General features: G+C 43.5%; 6 protein-coding genes across 6 annotated transcripts; 2 read left to right on the forward strand and 4 right to left on the reverse strand.

Annotated features, from left to right (window-relative positions):
• Window positions 1-178: 178 nt before the first annotated feature.
• On the reverse strand, window positions 179-2,375 carry INS49_015424 (uncharacterized protein; the record flags this gene model as incomplete). Its single annotated transcript, XM_043176105.1, has 4 exons — window positions 179-1,117; window positions 1,179-1,501; window positions 1,680-2,255; window positions 2,327-2,375. 4 exons carry the CDS (start codon window positions 2,373-2,375, stop codon window positions 179-181), a joined length of 1,887 nt encoding a protein of 628 aa, XP_043019560.1.
• Window positions 2,376-5,120: 2,745 nt separating this feature from the next.
• INS49_015425 (uncharacterized protein) lies at window positions 5,121-6,233 on the forward strand (the record flags this gene model as incomplete). Its single annotated transcript, XM_043176106.1, has 3 exons — window positions 5,121-5,162; window positions 5,221-6,099; window positions 6,156-6,233. 3 exons carry the CDS (start codon window positions 5,121-5,123, stop codon window positions 6,231-6,233), a joined length of 999 nt encoding a protein of 332 aa, XP_043019561.1.
• An 841-nt stretch (window positions 6,234-7,074) lies between these two features.
• On the reverse strand, window positions 7,075-8,602 carry INS49_015426 (uncharacterized protein; the record flags this gene model as incomplete). Its single annotated transcript, XM_043176107.1, has 4 exons — window positions 7,075-7,405; window positions 7,467-7,566; window positions 7,616-8,024; window positions 8,069-8,602. The coding sequence occupies 4 exons, from the start codon at window positions 8,600-8,602 to the stop codon at window positions 7,075-7,077; spliced, it is 1,374 nt and encodes a 457-aa protein (XP_043019562.1).
• Window positions 8,603-9,602: 1,000 nt separating this feature from the next.
• INS49_015427 (uncharacterized protein) lies at window positions 9,603-12,078 on the forward strand (the record flags this gene model as incomplete). Its single annotated transcript, XM_043176108.1, has 6 exons — window positions 9,603-10,589; window positions 10,653-10,662; window positions 10,833-10,893; window positions 11,034-11,289; window positions 11,356-11,416; window positions 11,486-12,078. The coding sequence occupies 6 exons, from the start codon at window positions 9,603-9,605 to the stop codon at window positions 12,076-12,078; spliced, it is 1,968 nt and encodes a 655-aa protein (XP_043019563.1).
• Window positions 12,079-14,454: 2,376 nt separating this feature from the next.
• Window positions 14,455-15,101, reverse strand: INS49_015428 (uncharacterized protein; the record flags this gene model as incomplete). Its single annotated transcript, XM_043176109.1, has 2 exons — window positions 14,455-14,973; window positions 15,030-15,101. The coding sequence occupies 2 exons, from the start codon at window positions 15,099-15,101 to the stop codon at window positions 14,455-14,457; spliced, it is 591 nt and encodes a 196-aa protein (XP_043019564.1).
• Window positions 15,102-18,708: 3,607 nt separating this feature from the next.
• On the reverse strand, window positions 18,709-20,628 carry INS49_015429 (uncharacterized protein; the record flags this gene model as incomplete). Its single annotated transcript, XM_043176110.1, has 3 exons — window positions 18,709-19,975; window positions 20,028-20,099; window positions 20,159-20,628. The coding sequence occupies 3 exons, from the start codon at window positions 20,626-20,628 to the stop codon at window positions 18,709-18,711; spliced, it is 1,809 nt and encodes a 602-aa protein (XP_043019565.1).
• Window positions 20,629-27,352: the final 6,724 nt, after the last annotated feature.

The raw sequence follows: 27,352 nt of genomic DNA on the forward strand, positions 1-27,352 counted from the left end.
GGGCCATCGCGTCTTACGCAGTGATAAGCTATAGCCCCCATTTTTGCCCTAAACTACGGAGTTTACGATGCTTATCAGCTAAATTTATGAACAATCTCTGTGCATTCATCATTTGTACTGTGTTTCCTGACTGGTTCTGTCGTAAAGCCCGCCAAAGATATCCGATTCACCCTTTCATTCAAGATTTAGAATCATCAACCTTGACCTTCTTCTCCTTCTTCCTGGGATGCAACCAGTCCTCACACCCAATGGGCCAGTATACTCTTCCCAGCGGTCCACCCATTCCAAACTCCTCGGGGCTGACTGTCAAGCCAGGACCAGGAGCAGGAACAAATGCTTCAGGCGCTTCCGCATCGCCTTTGCCGGGATCTTCAGCATCCTCAGGAGGATCTTCACCGGCCTTGCGCTTCTTTTTCCGGTGTGCAGACTTCTTGGTGCTCTTCACCTTCTGCGGCGGCCTGTCCTGGTCGCCGCGCTCATGGGCCACCACGTCCGAGATCTTGTCGAAGCCGGGCAGCTTGAACCTGCGCATCAGCTCAAACACGGCCTGCTCCTTGTCCTTGGCCTCTATCATGAGGTCCGTGTCCGGAGGGCACGGTGGCAATGTGGCCACGCGAGGGCTGTGCTTCCTCCGATCACGCGCCGTGATGGCGCCATAACAGGGCTCTGAGTAATGCATCTTCTGATTGATGCCCTTCCTCGTCCAAGTCCTGGTTATGCGCTCCATAATCTCGGGTTGCGAGATATCGAAGGTGCCTTCTCGGACCTTGTCATCGTCGAATATTATGTTGTGATGGTGGTAGTCTAGGACCATGGGAATGTTCAATTCCTCGCAGATAGGCAGCAAGTCGTGAACTGACCACGACACGTCGTCATTCTCGAGAACAAGACGACGCTTGATAGAGTCTGACAGGAGCACGTAGTTTTGACGGAAGCGATCGAGAGTCGCTGGCTTGCCACCTGCCTCAGCGAACGTCCCTCCCATGTGGAGAATCATGATAGCATCCCGGTCCTGTTGAGGGGGCAATTTCAGGAGAGACAACAACTCGTCGTGGTATTCAAGATCCCGGATAGCGTTGCTGACAACTTGCTTTCGAGGCGACCCAAGCTGGGTGAACTGTTACGTATCAGCCAAGAATGATATAAGAAAAGAAATATTCGGTGATGTTGGTTCTCACCTGTCCAGGATGGGTTGTCAGACGGTGTCCCAGCTCTCCAGCGACCCTCCCAGCCTCGGCGAGAGCCTCAGATGCGAATGGGGCGAGCTTGTAGCCGTACTCTGCATGACTTGCAAAAGGGAACATCTCAGAGCTCAACCTCATGAACTTGATGCCGAATTTGTCGTTCCACCGAAGCATTTTGACGATGTCTCTTGCGTTAGCCAGGCCCAGACTCTCCACATACTTTTGGCCTAGCACGAGGTCGGCTTTCTTGGTCTTGTCTGGCCTGTTCTTGGTAGGATGCTCCGGTTGCGACGGGTCTGCAAGCGGATGCCGGTGTTCTAGGATAGATGCTATGCGGCATGTCCTTGAACTGAAGACCGGCGGCTTGGCGGTGCGTAGATAGGTATTCAGGCAAGCCTAGGTCGGACATCAGTACTTCGGCACTGTTATCGCCTCCTGAGATGGGAAAACTAACATAACCTAATCTTCCTTTCCATGGAAGTGGAAGGTAGTCACTGTTAACCGCTGGTGGGCGATTGGCTCCTTTGATGGTCTCGATAAGCTCATCGCCAGCCTCGCTTTCCGCGTCCTTCGTGGTCTCGCAAGCATGGCCTTTCTCTTCCCCCGGGGTGAGCAAGACGCGGTCTAGGTGGACTACATCACTATCCTGCGATGCAGCCGCCCTTCGCAGCTTCAAGGCAGGTGCCGATCTACCAGAATCGGCCCCTTTGACGATGCTCTGCTCGATCTGCAGCCTCCGTCTCTTGATGTCGTTTTTGAAGGCCGCCTCCATTTCCTCTAGGCGTCGTAGGGCGGAAGCGGAACCTTCATCGACACTCTCTAGTCGTTTCGCGACATCCTCCGCTGGCCTCGTGCGCGTCGATGATACATCAACATCCATTTCGTCGACGCGGCCTCGCTTCTTAGCGTTGCCAGCCCGATTCTCCTTGGTTAAGGGGGACTCCCGAGAGGAGGGCATCCGGCGGGACGACCTCCTTGGACCATTTGACGTGGCTTCAGGCGGATTTGGATCGTCAGTTACGTGGGTTGGCTGGTTGTCCTGAGCTTCCACTTGTGCGGATTCCCTCTTTTCTATTCCGCGGCGGCATTGTGGGGCTGGCGGTGGCGATATGACGTTTCGTGAGATGTTTTGAGGGGCTTACGTTGTCCTTGCTTGTCGGCAGGACTGTCTCGGAGAAAATCGTCCTGCATAAGTGAAAGTGGTTGCAGGATGATGTACGCAGCGGCCGGGAACTAGGATGAATGAGAGCGCGAATTTCAACGGCTCTTGGAAGAGTATGGGACCATAGGAACATGCAATAAGCTGCAGGTCAGGCCCAAGGTGGTAAGGTGGTGTGTGGGCAGAAAAGAAGAGACCGCAGGGTGGGTAGTACGGATAGAATATTTGTGCAGAACTTGGAGGGCCACGAACAAACAGAGAGTGTCTAGAGCCGTCGTGCGGCTGCGGAAGAAGCCGCTGGGCTCTAAGTGTCGAGTATACACGGCTGGGAAATCCGTGGGGCTGGATGTGCTGGTGGTTGTCGAAGGAGTATTGTGTTTTGACCAGACAATTGCAGCCAAGGGTCGCCCAGTTTGGGAAATTCAAGGTGTTGAGAACAAGGGTAGACGACTTGTGTGCTTGGGCACGAATAGCTCAAGACGGGCTGGCTGAGAGGAAAGGGAGAAAAGAGGAATGCGGCATGAAAGGAGTGGATGACTACATCAACACAATATCACCCGGTCGAGTGACGATGACGATGTGCTCCTTTGACCACCAGACTACCTAGTGGTCTGCTAGTCAATTCAGGGCCCAGGTACACGTAGAGAGAGACATTGACAGTGCCAGAGAGACGGGGCGCAAGGACAGGACCCTCGATGCGGCTGCAGAATGTGGCTTTACTTGGCTAAGCAGGCTGCAGGTGTGGCAGAGACAAATGGGCAAGGTCAGTTTGCGACAAGAGGTTGGATCGAGATGAGGCGGGAGGCAGACGTCATTGGAAGGGGCACGAGATGCCACGGCTCTCCCATCTCCCATCGCGCGGCTGGGCTGGTCGAGCGGCGGAAGAGGGCGTCCCGGAGACAGCTGGACAGACCAGGTAGAAGAAAGAGATGACACCGTAGACTAGGTGTCTAGTTCAGTTACAAAATGAGTGAGCGGGAGTCCCGTAGGCCAGACAGTCAGTCAGATCCTCCGCCACATCATAAAATAACAGAGATGGACATTGCAGGTGCCGCCGTCGACGTTTGACGCAGGCCATCAATCAATCGTTGCCGTAGACATGACGTCGACTGAGCCCCACCCCTGTCAGACCAGGGCGCGCTGGTCTCGATCCGCGCACTTTCGGGACGTGACGTGCGGCGTGCCTGACGTGAGTGGGTGTTCTCTTCCACAGGGCAGGAGCATTCTCTCCTTGTTGGACCCACCTTCTATGTCGTCTGCTCCGGCTACCGTTGCATTTCATTGTCCGCCTGCATGGTGCGACGAGGCCATCGACATCGTCCTCTCCATCACCATCAGCCAGCCGTATATCTGGGTATCCCATCCCAACTACCAGGCTCAAAACCCAATTCGAAATTTCGAATACGGGGACTCCAATCTCGATCCCCAAATCCCATACCCCAGCCCTGGTCGGGCATGGAATTGTTGCATGGCACTTTCGGTCCTTTCCCGCAGATGCAGATGCAGATGCAGATGCAATATGCAAACGCAAATGCAAATGCAAGTACTCACTGCTCAGGCTCATCCGCGCCAATCTCTTTCGGCCGAGTGGCCCGCATCGCAGTGTCACAACCTATTTCGCAACCCCGAGATCGATTCGATACGGGCCCGCCCCAGCCATGCCACGACAGGGGCAGGGGTGCACCATCTTTCGATGCTACCTCTGGCATGGATCAAGCAGAGAGCAATGGCATTCTAGGACATCGGTGCAAGAGCGCCACCTACGCAGCAGCGCATTCTCAGATGCACGTGCCACAGCACACCGCCAGGAACCGCTCGGTGAGCACGCGAGGAAATGTATAGTCTAGTCACCCGAGTTTGTTCAACACCGTCCGTGGGGATGAGCAACGGGGCGGGCCGCGCAGTCCGGCAGCTCACCACCGGCACCACGTCATCGCGCGCCTCCGATCCCCTAACATTCCTTCTCTGTCAAAACAGTTGACTCCGGCGTCGCGAATCCGTTGCCCTTGGTTTGGTTCTTGTCCTACCCAAGAGTCCTATTTACCCGACTTTTCTCTTCCATTACCATTGACCTCACTGCACTGCTGCAGGACGAGAAGAGTGCGAGTCACCAAACACACGCCACCACCTCGGCATGTGCCATAGCAAAAACACAAAGGCTACTCAGTAAGTCGGCGATGAGAACAGGACAACGAAACGCTGCAGTCATGAATTCTTAGGCCACTTTAAAATGAAAGCCTTGATCAGGGTTCCCGTTATTCTCAAATCCTTATCGACCTTGAACTGTCCCAGGCACAAGCCTAGAATATATCAAATCAATGATAACGCAGCCAAGTGCATTTTAGTTCGATGCGGACGTTGGCGCCGACTGCGGGAATTGATGACCAAGCATGTGTATCACACTCACTCCGAAGTCCCTTGGGGACGGTCAGATTCGGCATCTCACAAAGTGCGGAGAGTCCACAACTATCCCGAAAAGTCGTACGGAATGCGGCCTTTCTTCCAATGCATTATAAATATCAAAGTTGGTCGCTGGACCCACCTTCCGCTTACAACAACAACAATTACCAACAGCGGGCGAATGATCAGACCGATGTGCGATTGGCTTGAGACCAAACATGGAGCTTTGTATCAAAACAATTTTGGCACTTAAAGCCTCGATATATCTACATCGCCGGGAAACATGCCACTTTTAGTGAAAGCCTTCAATCGTCCCAAAAGGGCCCCCCAGAGTTTGAACATCGAAACAAAAGTTTACCGTCGAATAGATTTTCACAATGTCCAAGCTCATTGTTGTGGTGGGAGTCACCGGTGCTCAGGTGTGTAACTCCAGTCTCCAAATATACATAACTTTGAAACCTTCTAATCCGATCACAGGGAGGGTCTGTCGCCCGAACATTCTCGCAACTCCCTGAATGGCGCGTCCGCGGCATCACACGAAACCCTTCAGGCGATGCCGCCCAAGCCCTGGCATCAGAGGGAATTGAGATCGTGCAGGGGGACCTAGACGACAAGCAGTCCCTCGCCCGGGCATTCGAAGGCGCCACGGCCATCTTTTCCAACACCGACTTCTTCACCCACTTCTACGCCGCCCTGGACCCGGCCAACCTGCCCGCCGGGCTCTCGCCCGGCCAGCACGCGCACGACCGCGAGGTCGAGCAGGGGATGAACATGGCCGCGGCGGCCGCGGAGCCGGCGGTGCTCAGGACGCTCGAGCGCTTCGTCATGTCGAGCCTCTCGCACGCGAGCAGGTGGAGCGGCGGCAAGTACACGAGGATATACCACTTCGACTCCAAGGCCGAGATGATCCGGCTGACGCGCGAGCGCCACCCGGCCGTCGCCGCGCGCATGAGCACCCTCCAGATCGGGCACTACGTCACCAACTGGAAGCAGCTCGCGAGGCTGGCCCCGGAGAGGCAGGCCGACGGGAGCTTCGTCATGTCCCGGCCGACGTCGGCCGCTTTGAGGATGCCGTTTATCGTCACGGAGAGGGACACGGGCGCGCTCGTCAAGGCGCTGGTTGACCTCCCTCCCGGGAAGGACCTCATGGGCGTGTCGGAGTGGATGACCTTCCCGGAGTGGGTCGAGGTTTGGGGCCGTGTGCTGGGGGTGAAGGTCGGGTTTCGACAGATCTCGAAGGAGGAGATGTTTGAGGGTGTCCCTGAACCTATGGCGCAGGAGATTGGGGACAGTTTTGACTACATTGAGGAGTTCGGGTTTGCTGGGGGAGACCCGGAAGTGTTGGATCCCGAGCAGGTAAGACCGTTGCGCACTCATCCGTACTTTAGGAGGCTCGGCTAACATTCTTTCAGCTCGATTTCAAGATTCCTTTGACATCGATGGAGGAATACATCAGGAGCGAGGATTGGTCGTCTATTTTGGATGCTTGAAGAATAGCCTGGTATCCAGGGAAAGACTTCTTCAAGGCCAATTAGCTCCTGCCGCTCACCGTATCCCTTTCTTCTCGAGCACCATTTCCAAGGTCAATCTCTGTGGTAGATCTTTGAAACGGACCGCGATGACCTCGGCCATTGAGTGATGCAATGAACAATTATCTCAATCCGCTGCTGCCATTCCCAGGCAGAGTTATTCCTTCCTTTCCGAGACATCGTCATGGTCACCAGCATAACTGTCGACCTCGCATGAGACAAAGTTTGATGCCTTTATGTTGCGTGAAGAAGATGTCCAATTCCTGATAAGTCCTATCCTTCATCTCAGGAGGTTGAAAGTACATCCAAAGGAAACAAGGCGGCACCTCTGAGATCTTACGACTTGGGATTCGGGAAATTCGGCATTTTTGTTGAGTGTTGTTGTAAAATGACTTGACGCATTTCAATATCTGTGATTGTATTTGCAAGATGTATGTGAATCATTTACATTTTCTTACGAGACTGGAAATCTTCAGCCCTTCTTTCGCCGGAGTCGGTGAAATGATAGTAGTTCTATAAGTCGATTGACCTACTCATCACTCCAAGCTACCATCTCTGCTACCCAAGCTCAGAAAGCAGGTCTTTGGGTGTCATCCGGGGTGAATGATGTGGGCCCTGTGGTGACACTTGAAGAGAGTGAAGGGGTGTCTGACGTCTTGGCTTCAAAGAAACGCACCACTTGTACCTGATGTGTGGATCAGCGAATGCGGATTTACCATATCTGGCTCGGTACTCGTTCAGGAAGGGTACGCAATTGCGATAGCAATCGTACAGCTGGATGTGTGCTGTAGTCTTCTTGCCATCAGCAGGTCGTAACAAAATGATTTTTGGAGAGAACAACATTCGTCAGAAACTCATCCAGACCACCTTCACCAGCTGCGACTCTATCGTCTATGAACTGAACCCTGGTGTCGATGTTCGATCTCTTGACACCGAGGAATTTTTCGAGCTTCTGTACTATAGGCTCAACGAAGTCTGCGCATTCGCGTGAGTCGCGGAAGAAGTCTGCTGGATATGACAACTGCACTCTTGAGGAGAAGAGGCGCTTCGTCACATCGGAAACTGTCATGGCCTTTATTACGGAACTGGCCACCCGGGCATTGCGAGTGATCAATCCAACAGTATCCAATTCCCTGTATTTGATGTTCAGTATTTGCTGGTGCCCAAACAGGATCTTCTCGATAGCACACTGACTTGGAGACTGGAACCACGCCGGACGTCGAAACGATTCCAAGTGATGTGCGGAGCCCAAAAAGGCCGTGGATGGCGGCAGGGCTGATAATGCTTCCAAAAGCTGGAAACCAGTCAGCTACGGTAGCAGCTTCACCGATATGGAGACTCACTGTCAGTGGCAATAGAAATGTCAACCCAATCGTAGGCCGAGCAAGCAGTTGCGCTGCCTGCACTACTGCAGCCCGGATCTTGATATCCATCACCTCGTGGGCAAAATGGTGCGTGGTAGTCGAACCAGTCCTGGGCAGACTCTCCAGAAGCGAATTGTACCGTCTTCACTTTCCCGACTATGATGGCCCCAGCGGCCAATAGCTTTTCAACGCACGGGGCATTCCAGTCCCTAGCGCCATGTAATTCAGCGTAGGCTCTATTGCCCGCACTTTTTGGCACGCCAGAAATGTCGATGTTGTCCTTGATCGTAACTCTCATCCCAGACAGTGGCTTTTTCGGAGATGGGTCCTCGTAGAAACAGCGACTGGGTACAGGTATGCCGGCAGTGCCCAGGATTGCGAACCTGCTCTAAACTTAGCCTTGCCTATAAGCCTTGAACCGATGAGCCTCACCTGTTGGGATGGATCCTGCTCAGTAGGCACGACTGGAAACATGAAAGCCTGGTTGTTGTCGGTAAATAGCCTCCACGCGGGTCGAATTCCTGTCGAACAAGTGAAGTACGGTCCGGGAACCCAGATTTGGGTGCTCCCTGGAGACGACTCTGCAGGGACAAGATGAACTGAAGAGGTGCCCCATCCGTGTAGAAGATCGTCCAAGTCAGTACTGCTGCGGGTCTCAATGAAGTTGGCAATGTCCCCAGCATTGAACGATACCAGATATAGCCGCCTCAAGAATTCCACAGCGAAGACATCGTCTTTTTCCAACCATGATCTCAAGGTGCCATTAAGAGCAGTAATTAGAGAGCCAAGTCCCTGCTGAGCGACATCATCAAGCAGGAATATGCTTGAAGGCACAACATCGGAGACTGGATCGGGTGCCGAAGAAGACCATATCTGCCTCGTAGAAGCCGGAACTTCTGATGTTGTCGCCGGAGTGTAGTACGGCACTCCACCGATAGAAGTCAGCGACGAATTCGGAATGGCCATGGTCGGCTGGAATGACCTTCGACCTCAGGTGCGATGCAATGTTGAGTGGACGTGGTCTTCTCCGTTACCAAGGGTTGGCCGTAACGATGCCACGTGTGGCAGCTGCCTGGTGGACAGCTCAAGAAAACAAGCGACAGTTCCTTCAGTTGGAGGGGTTCCACAAAAGAGAGGAAAGAAAGCTATCTACAACTTCGCCGGCGCCGAATGGTGAAGGCAAAGGGTGCCAGCCATAGGGTTGACCCTAACCCTTCACACATCCCTTCTTGCCTGCCACACCTTCGGCGATACCTCCTGGTGCTTCTCCGCCTGGGGCCTGCTCCACCTACCTCGGAGGTCCTGTTAGGCTTAGAGACCATCCCTTATCGCTTGTGTTACTTGCAGGCCAGGCTTTACCAAGGGCCTGAGGCATTGGCTACAGCAGCACCGTTCAATGTTTGTGTACAGAGCCTCATTGCTTGGTATCGAAGCTTTCGTGTTGACCGTCCAGATGCTCATTGGTGCCACGCAAACAGTCCTGCAGGGTAATCAAGGCAACTGTCAGCATTGTACAACCACACACACATGCTGTGTAATTGTACCAGCAGCCTTACTGTCAATGTGCGTATGGTATTGGCTGAGTTAACCTTGGCATCCAAGTAGAAGCCAGGCAGCAGTACAAAAATGCTGATCTCCTGTTTCAAAACAAGACAAATCAGCCTTGCGAGGAGTAACGTTCGGAACGTGTGGCGCCATTTTACATATATTATCAGAGCCTGCACCGTGTCCTCCAAGTTCTGATTAATATTTCAACCACTTGTACCGGATTTCTCGTGTTCATTACTCTGACAATCAAGGCCGTTGGCGTGAGACACAGCGGTGGATCCCAAATTTAGAGCTCGCACTTCTAGCAGCGCCAACGACGAAGCGTCTTTGGACAATACTTGATCTTGAGCTACCGAAGATGCCCCAGAGGCTTCCCAGCCCCTCACAACCAGGCCTTGCGCCATACTACCCAGCGGGTATGCCGTCCTATACTGAACCTGTATCGTTCAATCCTGCCCTTCATTACCCACCACAAATCCATCACGGGGGTGTCATCACGGAATCTAGCAGTTCCTCAGGAGATTCACCAACGGAGGAAGAGACCATCCAAGACTCACAAGTGGGCATGACGGCGGAGTCCAAGAACCTCTATCGTGAAGACCCTCGACTGCCATGGCAAGAGTTATCACTAGAGGAGATCGGCATCGATGCCAACGCAATATCCGCTTCTAACAAATTTGCTCTGGTGGTCAGGCGTGAAAAGCGTATTGGCGACACTGACCAGCCCGCCATTTCTCTGCATTCCATTACCATACAAAGCCCCCTCATCAAAGCCTTGCTCGGTCCTGTTTTTGCCGACTATCAGGGTATCAACACGAGTCTGAAAAGGCTAGAGTTCATAGCTCCATTCCATGAGTTCTTCTACCGATGGACTGAGTTCACTAGAGTCAAGGGTACGCTGCAGGATGCAACTGAAGTTGCTCACTACGGACTTCTGTTCGATATTGTCAGCAACGAGATCACACCACACATTGAACAAGCTGGCGATCTGGTCAAAAATGGGGTGATTTCGTTCGAATACCTTTGGTCACTTTTCGAGCCAGGTACGGAAATCTACTCTAGGGTTGATGAACAGGACCGTCTCTACCTACTTCTTGCTTCCCGTTACGTGGACATCGGCCCGGGCATGAGGATCTTCAGCTTGACATGCCGCTACGTCGAAACAGATGGCACCAGTTTTGGATTCACGACCGCAAACTTGACCATCAGCAGCTTCGCCAACGTCAAGCCAATCTCAGACCTTAACGTCCTGCCAAGCCACCTCAAGTCGGACATAGATGGGATCCGGACAAGGCTATACGCCAGGGGCATGAAGTTCGAACAACTGAATGGATTTCATCACAAGTCCTACAATGGATTCTATAACTTCTTGGAAGTACCCTTTGGAGGTTCCAACAAGAGATATGTGAGTGTCCCACATTTCCGTCTTATGGTCTCCAGCTGAGCTAACAATCTTTTCTTCATGGAGGTTCAAAACGGTAGGGTTATCGTTGACTGTGGATCATTCATGCGATACAATGCAGACTCGCAGGTGAATCTTGCTCCGCTGAGCGGACCACCGCCATCAACTCACTTGGATCCTATGTCGTCCGTACTCGACATAGACGACAGGGACATGATAGATTATGCTTCACCAGCCATGCGACAGATGCAGCAGATGGCAAGAGTTTCGAGACGAAGATTTGCAGCTCCTCCATCAACATCTCAGAGTACGTTGTCCATCCCTCATGCAAGCTATGCGCCTAAACCCAATGTACTGCTTGTTACATCAAGAAATCCATGGGCTTTCCTTACTCACGCGTACGAAAATAGGCAAATCTCTATCCGAAGAACATTATGTCCTCTGCAGTCCCACAGTCAAAGGATTCTGCCTGAGGGCCAAGCAATGGGGTGTGTATAAGACCGGTGCCGTGGTCTTACCGAACAGAACTAATACCCTGGTAGTGATCCTCTACATTGACTCAATCGGCGAGATCGAATGGAGCAGCGATGCCTTCAAACAGCTTGTCCTGCCTCACGACTACAAGCGAATCGTGTGGGCGTTCGTCGAGGCCCAGATATCCCAGCAAGACACTTTCGATGACCTAGTCCGTGGCAAGGGCAAGGTAAGTCGTCTTATCAAGTAGCAATCATCGGTGTGGGGAAGGGCCTGCTAACTAATTCTGCACAAGGGGTTCATCATGCTCCTCAGCGGAGAACCGGGCACAGGCAAAACGTTGACCGCAGAGTCAGGTACGCAGAATCCTGGTCAAGTGTGAGATCAGCAGCGTGCCAAGCTAATCATTTGTCACGGCTCACAAGTTGCCGACGCAATGGAAAAACCCCTCTATTCAATGAGCGCTGGCGAGCTCGGGAACCAGGCCGTCGAGGTCGAGAGGAACCTGCAGCGGGTGCTCGAGCTGTCGACCAAGTGGGGAGCGGTACTGCTCCTAGATGAATGCGATGTATTCATGGTGAAGCGTTCCTCGTCCGACCTCCACCGGAACCAATTGGTATCCGTCTTCCTGAGGCTGTTGGAGTACTACGAAGGGGTGATGTTTCTCACCACCAACCGGATTGAGTCGTTCGACCCGGCTTTCGAGTCTCGCATCCACCTCACCATCAACTACCCCAAGCTGGATCAAAGCTCTAGGCTGCACATCTGGCGGACATTTGCCAGCCTGGGTGCTGTAGCTGGCTCCACGAGCGAGCTGGACGAGGAGAGTTTGCTGAGACTTGCGGAAGCTGAGCTCAACGGAAGGCAGATCAAGAATGTGGTGAAGACGGCACGCCTCCTCGCCGCTGGGGACAAAACACCCCTTCGCTTGGACCACATAGAGACAGTGATGCGTGTCAAACGAGGCGACCGTGCCTATGTTGGCGGCAACGGCTCGGAAGTGGAGGCAGAGTGTTAATCGCGTCACAGACTTCGTTGATAGAGAGAAGTCGGCACGCAACCATATGCGATGCACTTCAGCAGTCATAGTGTTGCAGTACAAATACTTGCTGATCCAGGTTACTTCATTTTCACGCTTGTGTATAACCTCCGAAACACACTCAATGTTGCTTAAACGCTCCGTAGAACAAGCCCAGCCCCGCACCCTCGCCCAATATTTGATGAGACTGGAATCGACATTTTGATCATCATTGTGCAGGCGTGAACGAAAGCTATGCTTGCAAGGAATACTTGTGCGATTCATGCATTTACCTCCACGTTTCCCTTGCCGTCAACAACCAGTCTAAGATTGACGTTGAAATTCATCGTATTGCCGCCAGCACCATTATTCATCCCGCTCAACTGAATAGGTATAGTGGTTGGGTTTCCAATTCGGCTATTGTTAGGGCCTACATTGACGTTTCTTATGTCGTTGATACGGTCACCGATCTCTATCACATTTCCATCCCCTATCGTATTGTTGCCGTCGCCAATATCAAAGTCATCCCCTGCAGGTACACCTCAGCTTTAGTCCGGACTCTAGCCTGAACTCCAATCCAAGGTAGGCTCATGAGTGTATGCACGGTGCAATAGTGAACACATACCAGTATCAATATCGTTGCCAGTTCCGGTAAATCCTACACCGTTGCCGTCTGACAGTTTGAGACCTTCGTGACTACCTGGGTTGATCGATCGTTGCGCTCTAATTACCAGTCGTGCAAGCCTCCTCTTCTGATTTCGCAGGCCTGTTGATTTCACAGTAGGACGGATTGCGGAGTGTATGGCAAGATACAATTGACATAAACAAGCCTATTGAACGCCCAATTGACAACAATCTTTGGTGCTGCGCACGGTTTTGCATATTCGAATATTTTATTCTGTCGAGTTCTTAGAGCAAGTGCTCCTTTAATGAATTGTCCAACCTCCCCCCCCCCCCGCCCCCTCCCCGGGCCGTCTATACGTGACTGAAACGAATGTGGCCATACCTTCAGAGAGCCCCACAACAAGTCTTCATTACAAAAGATGTCTCAGACTGGTCCAAATGTCCTACGACTGGACCGCTGATGATCATCTGGTGTCTCCTCCTGCATACACGTTTCCTCCAAATTCCTCAACCAGTCCCCCGATAGAGCTTCGTGTGTGTGCTTGAGGTGCATGCGGAAATGATCAACCCGGTAGAATTTCTTCGAGACGTTGCATTCACGAAATTTGTGATGATCCTGGAGGTGTGCAATGCGTTTCTCCCAGTCGTCGTCTGATGGGTATCGAGCGTACTTTGTTGTGGCTGTCCTGTCGAAATCGACACCGCAGAACCCACACGTGTCAGCCTGGCCCTGTCGAGATTTTGAGTCGTAGAATGCTCTGTCATAGCTGCCAAGCGCTGAGCAAGACCATGAGTGGCTGCGGGCATGCACCGAATTTGTATGAAGCTCTCCGTCATTCTTGTCACGGAACCGGTTCCCGCAGTAAGCACATTCGTACTGCTTTTCAGCTTCATGGGCACTGGGTTCATGCATTTAGCGTGGACAAAAATCAACAGATTCGGATCCGCTTCCTCGAGGAATGTGCCTTACCTAAGTTCTTCGCGAGTATCAAATTTCTTTGGCTTTTTTGGGCAACAGTCACACATGTAGAGACCCTGGACTTTTCCAGCTGCATTTGTTCCGAGTTTAGCTGAGCGTCGTCTAATCAGTTCATGAGCACTAATGGCGGATGGTTTGCCAGGGTGCTGCATGTTGTCGGGGGTGGTAGAGTGAGGGCTGCTGGACATCACCTTTGGTGACTGCCCACTGCCTGGCGAGTCCAAGGCTAGTGTTCCGTAGGCTGCATTTATGGACGAGAAAGAGTTCGTCGATGAGATAGAGTTCGCCCGGTCCGAAGTATTGTCTGCGGTTGACCAGAGGAGAGTAAAGTTGTCCGTGCTGAGTCTCCTCTCGTCATCCTCTTGCGGCGGCGATGTAGCTCTTCTTTTATTTGTCCCCGCTCTGTCGCCCCTCAAACTCTGCACCTCGTCCATGGGTGTAAGAAGAGAGACAGGAGGTGGCGTCATTTCCCTGCAGTCCCTCAAACTCTCCCACTCTTCAAACGGCCAGAAACTAGGAGGAGGGAGAGGAGGTGGAATGGAAATTTCCGTTTCAGAGTCATGATGCTTGACATGATCCGAAGTTGCGTGCTCAGAATCGCTGAAGTCTGGTGCTTGGCTCGCGTCGGGGATGAGCAATGCGGGTTGGGGTGTCATGGCCGCAGCAGAGTCCTTGGACGAGGTTCGTCTGGTCGAGATACGACGACGTACTCTCGTGCTCATATCCATACCAAACATGTTTTTTAGGAACTCAAAAGAGTCATGAATTCCATTTCACATGCGACCCTTGAATATCGCCTCACGTGCAACTTTGATGTGCTTGGATACCTTTTGATCGATGTCTGATCCTGATAGCAAGGGCTCAAGGTCCTCGTCGGAAGTGATCGGATCCCATCCAGCTGATGCGGCATCGAAGATGTTGATCGCTGTATAGCAGTACTGGGTACATTGAGTAGGGTCGGAATCCTTGACGAGGAGCCCGGAATTGGTCCCGGCCATAATCATGACAAGAGTCTGCCGAACGGGCGACTGGATTAGAAGGCTGTAGAAAACGGAAAGCCACCATCGTCGATCGCTTTGGAGTGCCTTCTTCCGGAAGAACACCTTAGACAGTTCCGATGTGTATTGCTGGATTCCATGCTGCAATTCTGCGAAGGATTTAAAATAGCAGCCATCTTCTCGGGTTGTAACACAGGACTCATGCATCCCACGGCAGAGAAGACCGTGACCGTGGAGCTTCCAGAGCTCCAGGCAAGGCCGTAAACAATCGAATGATGTAATGATGAGTTTGTCCTGTAGTCAGGAAGTCAGCCCTAACCAGGCGTATCGGTACAATTGTTATAACTCACCACATCTCCAGCTTCGGCGGCATATCTGCTGGCAGCTTTGAGAAGCTCCCTGATCTGAGATATTGACCCCATATTTAATTGCGGTACCAGAGTAGTCTTATGACGCATTTGCGGAAGTCATATTGGTGATACGTGGAGCTCGGGAATTGCAAGAGATGCAAGCACTCAGAGCAGCCAGAGCACGTTCGGCGTTTTGCTGGTTCATTCGCAGTGAAGGACGCTGTTCTGCCAATGTTGCTCACAATAACAAGACGTCTGCCTGTCTTTTCGACTCTCAAGGTCGGCGTTACACTCGAGCAGTTGGGATCTTCTTGTAAGTCTTGAGTTTGGAGATGGCATCGACGTGTTGCAGTTGCAAGGCAGTGGTTGATCCTTGTCTGCAATTGGTGCAAGGGAAATGGGCAATGAGATGATCCGGAAAGACAAGTCTTGATCTGCATCTCAAGTCGCCCTCGCTGGCACCCGATCAGTTGCCATGCAGTTTGACCGCCTCTGCGTGGACAGGCTCTGCAAGGCTGATCCACGTCGCACTTGAATTCGCGTGAGCAACATTGTCAAATTCTCCAATCGGGTTGTCAGGTTTTATAACTCACCTTCTTCCTAAGAATTTTACATCTCCAGCATGCACCCTTAGCATGCTTGAGTTCCTCCATTCCCTTCCGAACGAGATCACTCAGCCGCCCTTTCCTCCGAGGGGACGGAGATGGACAAGGAGCAGGGCGTCCGCCTGAGAGCAGAACCTCCGGGCGCTGACTGCGACCTCGTCCTGAATGCCAAGCTTTCTGTAGCCCGCCATCCTCGGGTACTTCATTATCCGATATCGAGTCGGGATAGTCCAGAAGCCCAGACGTGGCCCTTTCTGTGTTTCGAACCCCCGATTCTGGGGTCTCCTGGGTGGAGAGAGAACTTGGATGGCGTTGGGAACTCGTACTGGTGGTCTTTGCTTCGAGCAATTGGCCATCAAAGCCCTGAAAGTCATAGTCGTCGATAACGTATTCGTTAGAGATGCTCCCAAAGTCTCCGTCGACCCAGACATTGGTGTCCAACGAAGTCCAGTCAACCAGATCGCGCCAGGATGAGGATGGGTCCTGTTCAGCTTCCGTTTGAGTTGGTTCAAGCCCTGTGTCACAAGACGATGAGGGATTGCCAGCCCGTGAATCCATGTCTGTCGACTTGTGGTTCAGGAAACAGTCTCGCACCCCTCTAATCGCATTTACAGCTTTGGTTGAAACGATGGAATAGAGTTGCCCGCAAGTCCCGACGGCCAAAAGTGGGCTACAGAATGGGCTCTGATTGAGAATAATCTGTCTGTTTGTGTGTTGAACAGTCTAACGAGACCCTCGATTTCTCTATTGTAATGCTGATAGTTTCGAAGATTCTTCAGGCTTGTGCATGAATAGATGGAGGAAGGAAATTAAATTAACTCAAGCAGTCAGCACGAATGATATCTGTAGTCGTCAGATTTGCCTAGCCAATGAGGTTGGCTGGATCGGGCTGCCTGCTTGAGGACCGCCTCAACCCCTGCTGGATGCTGAGAGGCGGTCCCCCTAGGAGTGGTTCCTTGGCGACCTGCAGTAGTCCGGAGCAAACTTGGGATATTCGTGTGCAGCGATTTTGGTTGGCCAAGTATTACTTCTCCAATGTCCCACAACAAGCCACCACAATGTGGCAGTCTGTTTCCACGCTGTTCCACCTTTATGCTATGTATCATTGGCGGTCCAAGTTGGATTTGACCCTAGGTAGACAAGATCATGGCAGTCCTAGTTGGACCGCCAGATGGACCGCCAGATGGACCGCCAGTTGAGTGACGCGTCTGTCCCGTCCTCAAGGGTTCGTGATATCCTGGCTCCGGCCTCCACCTCACCTTATATAAGACGCGTCCTCGAAAGTTGTGTATAGGCCTACAAGGATCGCTGCGCAAAGGATAACGGTGCCCCTTCAGTCACATGACAATATGGCTTTACAAGCTCAATCTGCCCAAGAGCTTGACAAGCTGACCCTGTGTGAAAGCGGCTGGCCACTTTTTCAACAGCACTTACGGATCCTGGAGAACTCATCCAGCAACCAGATTCAACTCTCTAACTTCTTGGCCCCAGACACCACCTCTCTCGAAACTTACCTCCCCTTTGAGACATCAAATCCCCCACCCGCCATCACACACGATACTCTTGAGCCATTTCAGTGCACAGGTCACAACTTGCCTTTGCAGTTTGGTGATCCTCAACTTCCCGGACTATCCTATGATACTGGGTGCAACACCGTTGTTCCCAGTCCAGCTTCTGGAAAGTTCTATGGTGGTGGAAGTGCAGCCAGTGGCAGTCAATCGACACTCGACAGCCCCAATGTGTCAAGCCCTCTGCAAAACGCGTATTCTGCCATGCAGAGAAGCCATGATATCGCAGATATCGGGGCTACAATTTGTTCGCTGGTAGCAGAACACTTGAAGCGACTGAGCGGTCTGAGCAATACACCTGTACCGGGGATGTGGGGTCCTTCTAAACGGTTGTTGAGCGGTGCAATCACCGCTTAGGGGGTCTAAATCGCGGGCGTTTAGGAGGGGAAGTTGGACCGTTTAAATCTTTAAGCAATTTAAAATCTCTAAGTAATTTAAACTATAATTAATAATTTAATTATATATAAGTAATTTTAGCATAGTTTATTTAAATAAAAGGAAAAAATTACTCTTTTCATAATATTATTAACTTAATTAGCAAAGTAAAAAAGAGGGGAAGTAAAGAAAAGGAAAGGGAAGGGAAGAGAATTTTAAAAAGGAGCTCCAAAAGCAAAAGTAAAAGGGATTCCCAAAGGGAGGAAGGGATCTTAGAATTTAATTCTTTCTTAGCTAAAGTTAATGCCAAAGGCCCTTTTGCTAAAACACCCTCCTACTCTCTGCCAACCGCTCCTTCCTTTTAACTACTTAAGCAGGTTTAAACTGCTTAAAGATTTTAAACCGTTCAGAGATTTTAAACCGCTTAAAGATCTAAACGGTCCAACTTCCCCTCCCAATTTTAAACCGCTTACCTGCCCCCAGTCTAGCCGGTACAGACAGGCAACCACACCGCCCCGTCCCGCGAGAAATGATCCGCTTTCGCCACCTGATACCATGAATGCCAGCTGTATACTCGTCGACTCTCAAGGCTACAAGCCCAGCCACCGATCTAGAAAGACACGGAAAGTGGCAAACGTTGGGCTTGTTAAGCACGCCAAGGATAGAGTAGCGAGGTAAGGTACAGCCCAGATCCGTATACGAATGAACGCCTACGCTGACGATGCTTCGAAGATCTCGCAAGGAGCGTCGGGGAGACTTCACGTGTTCGCAACCTGGATGCACGACCAAAGCGTTGTCATCGAGACGTAACCTGCTGAGACACCAAGAGAATGTACATTCGACGCCTGTAGTCCTAGCTTGTGGTTCTGTGCAGAAGTACCGTCGAGACAACTTCGTCCGCCATCGCCGAAACTGCCAGAATTGTCAGGAAAGCAGTTCATGATCTTGTTGGACGAGAGTGTCGGTTGCTCAAGACGTTGTTGGGAGCATAAGCATATCAAGAAGTTGAAGGTAGTGAAAAGTCAGGATAGATGCGCGCACTCAGTTTGAAATCCTCCCTCTAGCTCTGTATACGTATCTACAAAACTTTCCAACCACTTGGCAGACAAGGACACACTAGTCAACATTATCTCACACAGGACTTGAGCAACTGAAACTTGTGGCAACCCCTGACTCGAAAGCACTCATAAGCTGGAGGATGGACGAGTAGCATCCCAAGCCGCATGCGGCGAGCGTGCCAAGAAGATAAATGAGGTTCCATGCGTGAAAGAACGGCCGCTTCATGAACCCACGCGCGAGCCGCCTCCACCCCTGGTCAATGCGGTTGTACGTCCGAGACGCCTCGTCGAAGACCTCGGAGTCCCTGACGACGGCATCCTCACGGATGAAGTAACCCAGGGCGCCCCATGCAGGCAGGATGTACGTGAAACCCAGCCCAAACAATGCACCCACCAGGCCCGAGATAGACGCAAGCTGTGGGATAGCCGCAGCCAGGACAAAGCCGATGCTCCAATAGATTGGAATCAGGCATGCCCACCAGATCTTGCCCATCGCCGATGTCAATGGCGGAAAGTTCAGCGGCTCCAGCACTTCCGCGTACGCAATCTTCAGCCCGACGTTGGAGTAAAGCCCAGTGGCAATCAGACCAGCCACCATTCCCAGGACGTTCAGACATGTTTGCCAACCATAGACCGAGATTCCCTGTGCGATGGGGATGAACGTGAACTGGCCTTGGAAGTGGTATACCACCATACCGAAGAACAGATACACAGAGGTCAGGAATGCCTGCGCGCAGATCATCCCCTTCCAGAAGTCCATCGGGTGCCGCATCTCTGCCATGAAGGCAGGGAAGAGCATGGCACCACCATAGGCAAACACGGCCTGCATGGCCCCGTTGACAGAGGCGACGAACCCCGAGCCGCCGGTGGCGAGGCCCATGGGCGGCGAGCCGGCGAACGTGCGGATCGGGCCGGGGACGCCAAAGTCCGGGCCGAAGGAGGCAGACAGGGCGGCGAAGTTGGGCGGGTAGTGCGCCACGAGGCCCATGACAATGAACATGCTCAGCAGGTTGATCCAGACCGAGAAGTTGGCCAGCCAGGAGAAGCGCTGCATCGTGCGGATCTGCCCGACGACCATGCCCGCGAGGGCGAAGACGAGCACGCACACGATGAAGCAGAGGCCCGGGCCGGTGCCGTTGACCTGCGAGATCTGGGAAATAGCCTGGCCATTGAGAAGAATAAGGAACGCGATGATGACGAGGAGCTGGACCGCCTGGGCGACGTGGACGAAGTAGCCCGACCATGGCCCGAAACACCGAAAGAAGAGATCGGCGTAGTTGCGGATCGGGTAGCGGTCCGAGTCGAGGCCAAGGAACATCTTCCACAGGATCCAGCCCGAGCTGTTCTCCTTGTCAGCAAAATGAGATCAAAACGGGTAATGTTGAGGCTCACTATGCGGAGAGAAGCCCAAAGGCAAAATATAGCGCGAAACCGGCACCGTAGCCCGTCTGAGCAAAGGCCCATCTAGGACAGTTATCAGTGGCAAGTTCAGTTTTCCTTTGGGGCGCGTGATGTGCACTTACGGAGTGTTCGATGGACCCAAGATGTCCGTGGTGATAAGGTAGAAGACGCTGCCCCATCCAGCGGTGCGAAGCGCCCTATTGGCGGTGTGCAACTCTGGATTGTCCACAGGGGAGGGAGGTGATCCTGTGTTGGGAGATGCTGCTTGAATGTTCTTCTCGTCCATCTCCTGACTCGCCCCTGTGCCCTGTCGATTGACTTTGTTCGCGGTGTTATGGCCCTTGGATGACGTCTGAAAACGGTCCAAAAAGAGTGACCTTATTGTTGATGGGCCTCGAGTGCTTCTGTATGCTTCGTCCGCAACTCTTTCCTCGGCGCGTGTGATGGACGCATAGTGCAAATATTCTTCAAAGCTAACTTTTAGCTCGAGTTGTTTCCCGGCAGAGAGATAGGTGTGAGCAGCGTTTGAGATGGTCGCGGGAGCCTCACTGCCCTTGACATTCAAGGGCCCTCCTATGGTTGGGGTGGCCATGCTTACTCGACAATGATTGTACGACCAATGATTGTACGGTCCAACCTGGACGAGGACAGACTGCGAAGTGAAGCAGGCGACGGCCCGGTTAAATATTCTGAGGAGATATCAGTTACTCATCAGATCATGACACCCCTGGCGAGTGGTTCTTCGGTCGAACGCCACCTGGGTGAGCACTGATGCCGCGTGCACTAGCAAGTCACAAAAGCAATGCGATAGGGTTCCTCGCACTCGACGCCAGTCTATGAGCCTGCAGTGCTACCCAAAACATGCACCTTGCATATCCCTGAACGAGCTAACTGCAGGGAGTAAGCTGGCCAAGGTGGCCAGTTGAGGTCTAGATGTCAGCATGGAACGGGCCGGGGTGGCTCACCAGTGCTTAGCATCTTACCTACCTAGGCAGGTATGTTGCACAAGTAGTGGCCATACATCTCCAGTCTCTTATGTTTTTGTGCTGGTCAACTATAATTCTGTATGGAGAGTGTCCCGTATATTCACCAAATATCTTCTTCTCCCTCCTCGTGGACAATTCTTCGTTGTGCTTTGCCCCTGGTCACGTCGCGGAATTGGGATAGAACGGGTGGGGCGCGTATACTAGACCCGGCAGATGGGTGTAAGTGGTGCTTACTCTCATATGCAATTAAACGTTCTATTTTGGCGTTAGTGGCCTGCATATAATACTTTATACTAAAAATTATATGCACTTGTTATGCTATGCTTTTTTTAATTATTAAGTATAATTATTTATTTTATAACCCTTATAATATTATACCTTTTGCTATATTATATATTTTAATTATTATAAATTAATTTATAGTAATTTTATAATTATATCTTATTATTTAATTTCTTTAAAGCTTTATATAATTTAGGAATTATTAAATATTAATTAAATAATAATATTATTATTATAAAGATTATAAAGTGCTTTAATTAATAAATTTAAAAGCTAAGAAAGAGAAATTTAATATTTAATATTATTATTAAGTTAAGCAACTTATATAAGGCTATTTAATTAATTAACTTTTATTATAATATATATTATTTAAGTTTTAAATATTTATTCTTTTTAATATATATTTTTATTATTTAAGCCTTTCTTAATTATTTTGCTTTAAAAAATAATTTATATTAAAATAAAATATAATAATAGTTATTAAATAACTTTAATTTAATTATTTTTTAAAGTATTATTAATTAAGTACTTAAAAAAGTTAAATAAAATAAAAAGATTATAAGTATAATTATTACTTAATAAGATTATTTTATTTAAGTTAATTAAATTATTAAAACTTAAAAACTTATATAAATTAGTTTATCTTTATTAATAAGTTTAATATAAATAAAGAAAATAAGCTATAATATATAAAATAATTATTAAAGAGTATTAAGCTAAAGAAATTTATATTTAGCAATAATAAAGATGGCAATATATAATATTAAGTGCTTTTAATATTTATAATTATAAATATATTTAGTTTATTTATATATAAGGGTAATATAAATAATTAAGGCTTTATTAACTTTATTAAAAATAAGGTTTTACTTAAAATATTGCTATTTTTAAGGCTTAACTTAATATTAATAATAAATAATGCTAATTTTTACTTTTATAAGGACCTTTAATAAATATATAATAAGGCTAGCGTTTAACTTAAGTATTTACCTTTATACTTACTTAATCTTAACTTAATTAAGGTATTCTTTAATAATTTAAAAAAGCATATTTATTGCTACTTTTAATATTATAAAAACTAATAATATATATAAGAGAATTAGCGGTAATTTCTTATTAACTTAATATATAAGGTTGCTTTAAATATAAAAGCAATTTAAGGTTACTTTTAAAAGGCTATGATTTTTAAATTAAAGCAAGCTTAAATTAATTAAATAGCTAATTAATTATATACTTTAATGCATGCATTAATAGCATATATATTTTTTAAGCTTTAATTATCATTATAAGCGTTATAATATATAAGTAATTTAAGTATTTTTAATAATATATATTGCTATACTTATTAATTAAGTTTATTATAATGCCTTAATTATAATATAATATATATTAATAATTATAAGATATATATTTATAAAAAGTATATTATAAAAGAAAGCTTAATTAAATAAATTAAATAATATATTATTTATTTTTAAATATTTATTAAAAGGTTTTTACTTTAAAGGTAATTAAATATACTTAATATATAAGATAATAATTTATTATATTAATATACTTAGCATTTAAATAATTAATTTTATATATTTATATCTTTATTAAAAAAAGTTATATATATAATATAATTTATATATTAAATAACCTTGTTTTTACGTTATTTAATAAGTGTTATTTTATATATATATAATATTGGGAAGGTGGTTACCTTAAGTAGTTAAAATACGAAGTATATATAAAAAATATATTAATTATAAGCTAGCTTAATGCTTAATTAATATACTTATAATTAAACTTATAACTTTTTTATTATATATTTAGTTTAATTATAGCTATTTTAATTAACTAATAAGCTAAATTAATAATTAATACATTTTATTAAAAAGTAATAGCTTTATAAATAAGGAAAGGTATAAGTTAATATTTATAGTAAAGTAGTTAAATAAGGGGCTAGCGTTAATATAAAATAATTAAGTTAAATTAGCTTTAATTTAAATAAAAAGTATATTAATTAATTATTAAATATTAAGGCTATTTATAAGTTATAATTATATCTTATAAAATTGCTTTATTAAGTATTAATAATATAAAAAGATAATAAGTAAATATTATTAAATAGTAAAAAAAAGTTTAATAATAATAACTTTTTTAATAATTTAAAGTAATAAAATTAAATTTATAACCTTTTAATTATATAATATATTTAATTATTATTATTTTAAAGCATTAAAGGCTCTTTATTGCTAAATAAAAGGTAATAAAAAAATAGTTTATATAATTAAGGAAGGTATAAGTTAAGGTAAATATAATGTATATATATATTAACTTTAAATTATTATAATATTATTAAAAACAATTATAAATATAATATAATTTTTATATTAAATAATTTAGCTTTTTATTTTTTTTATTTATAATATTATTATTATAATTAGCATAGAATTTATAAAAGAAATTAATATTTTATATTAAGATATAATAAGTATAAATAAGTTAAGTTAATTTATAAAATTTATTATATTACAAGCATTAATATTAACTTTATTACTTTTTATTTATTATTATTATAATAATGAAAGTAATACTTAAAATACGTTTTTATATATAATAAATAAGCTATAATTAATTACTTTTAATAATATTATTATTTTTATAGCTCTTAATTGCCTTTAAGGGTGTTAATAAACTTAATATACCCTTTTTTAATATATTATATTCCTATATAAAGTCCTTTATATATTAATAAAGAAAGCTTTTTAAGTTCTTCTTAAATTAATAATTAATAAATTATTTATTTAGCTATATTAAAAAGTTTTTAAGCATGCTTAAGCTTGCATTTTAAAGCTTTATAGTTAAGTAATTTATTTCTTGCTTTTCTTAATAATATTGCGCCTTTTAATAACATATATATTAAAGAAAGTTATTTAGTAATTTATTATCCTTAAGGTTATTAAGTATTATTAAGAATAATGAAAATATTAATAAATAATGTAGTAAAAGCAGCGTAACCTTTATTATTAGCATTTTAATAAAAGAAAGGGCTATAAATAGCGTATATATATATCCAGCTGCTTATAATGCTGGTGGTAATAAAGCTAATTATTAAGGCATTAAATAGCTATTAAGGGCATTTATAAATACTAATGCAAGCTAACTATTATTATTATTACCTCCATTAATATTAATAATATTCCCGTTATTTACACCACCCTTTCCTAGCTTAAGTATATTAGCTTTACTTAAGCGCTTTAATATAGCTAAAAAAATATTATTATTTAACTTAAGAGTTGAAAGAATATTAAATACTTTAGCTTAGCTACCTTGCTTTTAATTAATTAAGCAAAATAATACTTAATTATATATATTTTTAAGAATATAATTTAAAAAAGCCTTTTTTTACTTTTTTTTAATTAAATTAGCTTATTTAAGTAAGTCCTTATATATAAGGAATAAATATATTTTATCCCTCTTAATAAAGCATTATAATATTAATTTTAATTTCTTTTTATAATTAAGATAATGTCCTTTATTATAATATTTTAATTATTAACTTAATTAAGTAAATAGCTTAACTTTAACATTTCTTTAAGTAGTAATAACTTTTTATATAATATTAATTCTTATAAACCTTGCTAAGAAACTTAATTAATTGCTTAGCTAAGAAATATTATTAATCTTAACATTAAATTACTTAATTTAAAATGGGTTATTTTGTTTTATTTTTATAATAATAATATCTTTAATCTTATAAAAATTAAATATTAATAAAGCCCTTAAAGGTTAATAATAATATAATTAAACCCTGCTAGCGCTTTAAAATAATATAAAAAGTAAGAAATACTTAAAAAAAATATATAATAATTAAAATATATATTACTTTACCTTTAATTTGCTTTATAAGGTTATATATTAATATTTAAATAGTTTTAATATTTATATTTATTATTTATTAATTAAAGTATAAAAGTTTTAATATATTGCTTTTTTTAATTATATTATTATAATAAGGAATTTATGCTTTACTTAATAATCCTTAAGGTTATTAAAAACTTACTTTTTAAACTCCTTAAGCTATTTATTAAGCTAATTAAAAAAGAAGTTATTAAATTTATTATTATATTGGTGGGTGCAAGGAATTATGTAAGAAATGGTATTGCGTTGAATTCCGGCTGGCTATAAAAAGCTAGCTTTTACGTTTATTTTAAACATTCTTTTAAGAAATTAACTCTTCTCTTTTTTTATATATTTAATGCTTTAATTAAGCTTTTTTTATTTTTAAGAATTTTTAAAATATTTATCTTTTTTCTTTTTTTAATTCTTTTTTATTTTTATTTTCCTTTTTTATTATATTAAAGCTTTTTCTTAAGTTATTTTTAAAAAGGTTTAGCAAAACCTATTTTTTATTATTTAAGTAGCTTATTTTTATTAATAATTTAGCTTAAGTATAATTTTAATTTTATATATTTTTAATTAATAATAAGAAAAATAAAAAGTTAATTATAAGTTAATTATTTATTAATTTTATTTCTTTTTATTTTTATATTAAATATTACTAAATTATTTTATATATTAACTTAAAGCTTTAATTAAAGCTTATATTTATCTTTAACTTATTATAAAAAAAAATTAAATATAATTAAACTTATAATAATATTATAAATACTTTAAGATTATTTTTTAATTTTAAGGTACTTTTTATATTTTTAATATTTAAATAAAATATTATCTTAATTTTATATTAATATATTATTAAGTTTTAAATTTATTTTAAGTTTTTTACTAAAGATTATATTTAAAATATAATAATAATATAAATTTAAAATTAAAATAATAAATTTAAACTTTATAAATATTACTTAATATTAATTAAAAATAATTTAAATTCTTAATTAATATTTATTATTATTATTATAATCTTAAGTTTAAAGTAAAGAAAGCTATAATATAAAATTAAGGTATTTACTTTATTTACTTATAAGTTTAATAAATAATATTATATTATATATTTTTATATTAATTAAATTATATAAAAATTAAAATTTAAAGTATAACTTTATTTAAGCTTTAATTAAATTTAAATTTAATTTATTAAAAGTTTAATATAATATTAATAAGTAAGGTATTAAATATAAATTTAAGGGGCTTTTTTTATTATAATTTTATAATTTTTATTTTTTAATAAAATATTTTTTTATTAAGTTTATTTTATTTATTATATTTATTAATACCTTTATTCTTTAAATTTTAATTTAAGTATTTTATAATAATATTAAAAATAAATTCCTTAAAAGTAATTACTTTAATTAAAAATATTATTACTTTTAAGTTTTTTTTATTTTATTATTATTTTAATAAGAATTATTATAATATATATATTATACTTTTAAGCTTAAAGCTTTTTTAAATTTACTTTTATTTTAAAAGTATTTTTAAATCTTAAAAATTATTTATTTTCTTTTACTTAAAGTTAAAAAAGGAATCTTAAGAAACTTATTAAGAAAAAAGAAAAATTTAATTTTATTTATTATTAATTAAAGCATTAATTTTACTTTAATTAAACTTTATAATTTATTATTAATAATAAATTAAGAACTTAAATTAATATTTTAAAAGTTTTATTTTTTATTAATATAATAATTTTATTATAAATAACTTTATTTATAATTTATAATTTAAATACTTTAAAGTTTAATAAAATTAATATTATTAAGATTTTAAATAGCCTTAAAATTATTACTTATTAATTCTTTTATTTAAATAATTAAATTTTAAAATTATTTAAATAATGCTATATTATTTTAAATTTAATAAAAGTAATTAAAAATATTATTATTTAATAATTTATTTAAAAAGATTAAAAGGAAAAGCTTTTTACTTTTTATAAGTTTAATAATTAAATTTATTATATAAACTTAATTATAATTATTAAAAATATTATTTATAATAACTCTTATAATAATTTAAAAGCATAAAAAAAAAGATTATAAAATATAATTAAGAATTTAATAATATAAATAATATTTTTTTTATTATAACTTAGCCTTTTTATAA

Source organism: Diaporthe citri (genome assembly GCF_014595645.1).
Source record: "Diaporthe citri strain NFHF-8-4 chromosome Unknown scaffold_9, whole genome shotgun sequence".
NCBI lineage: Eukaryota > Fungi > Ascomycota > Sordariomycetes > Diaporthales > Diaporthaceae > Diaporthe > Diaporthe citri.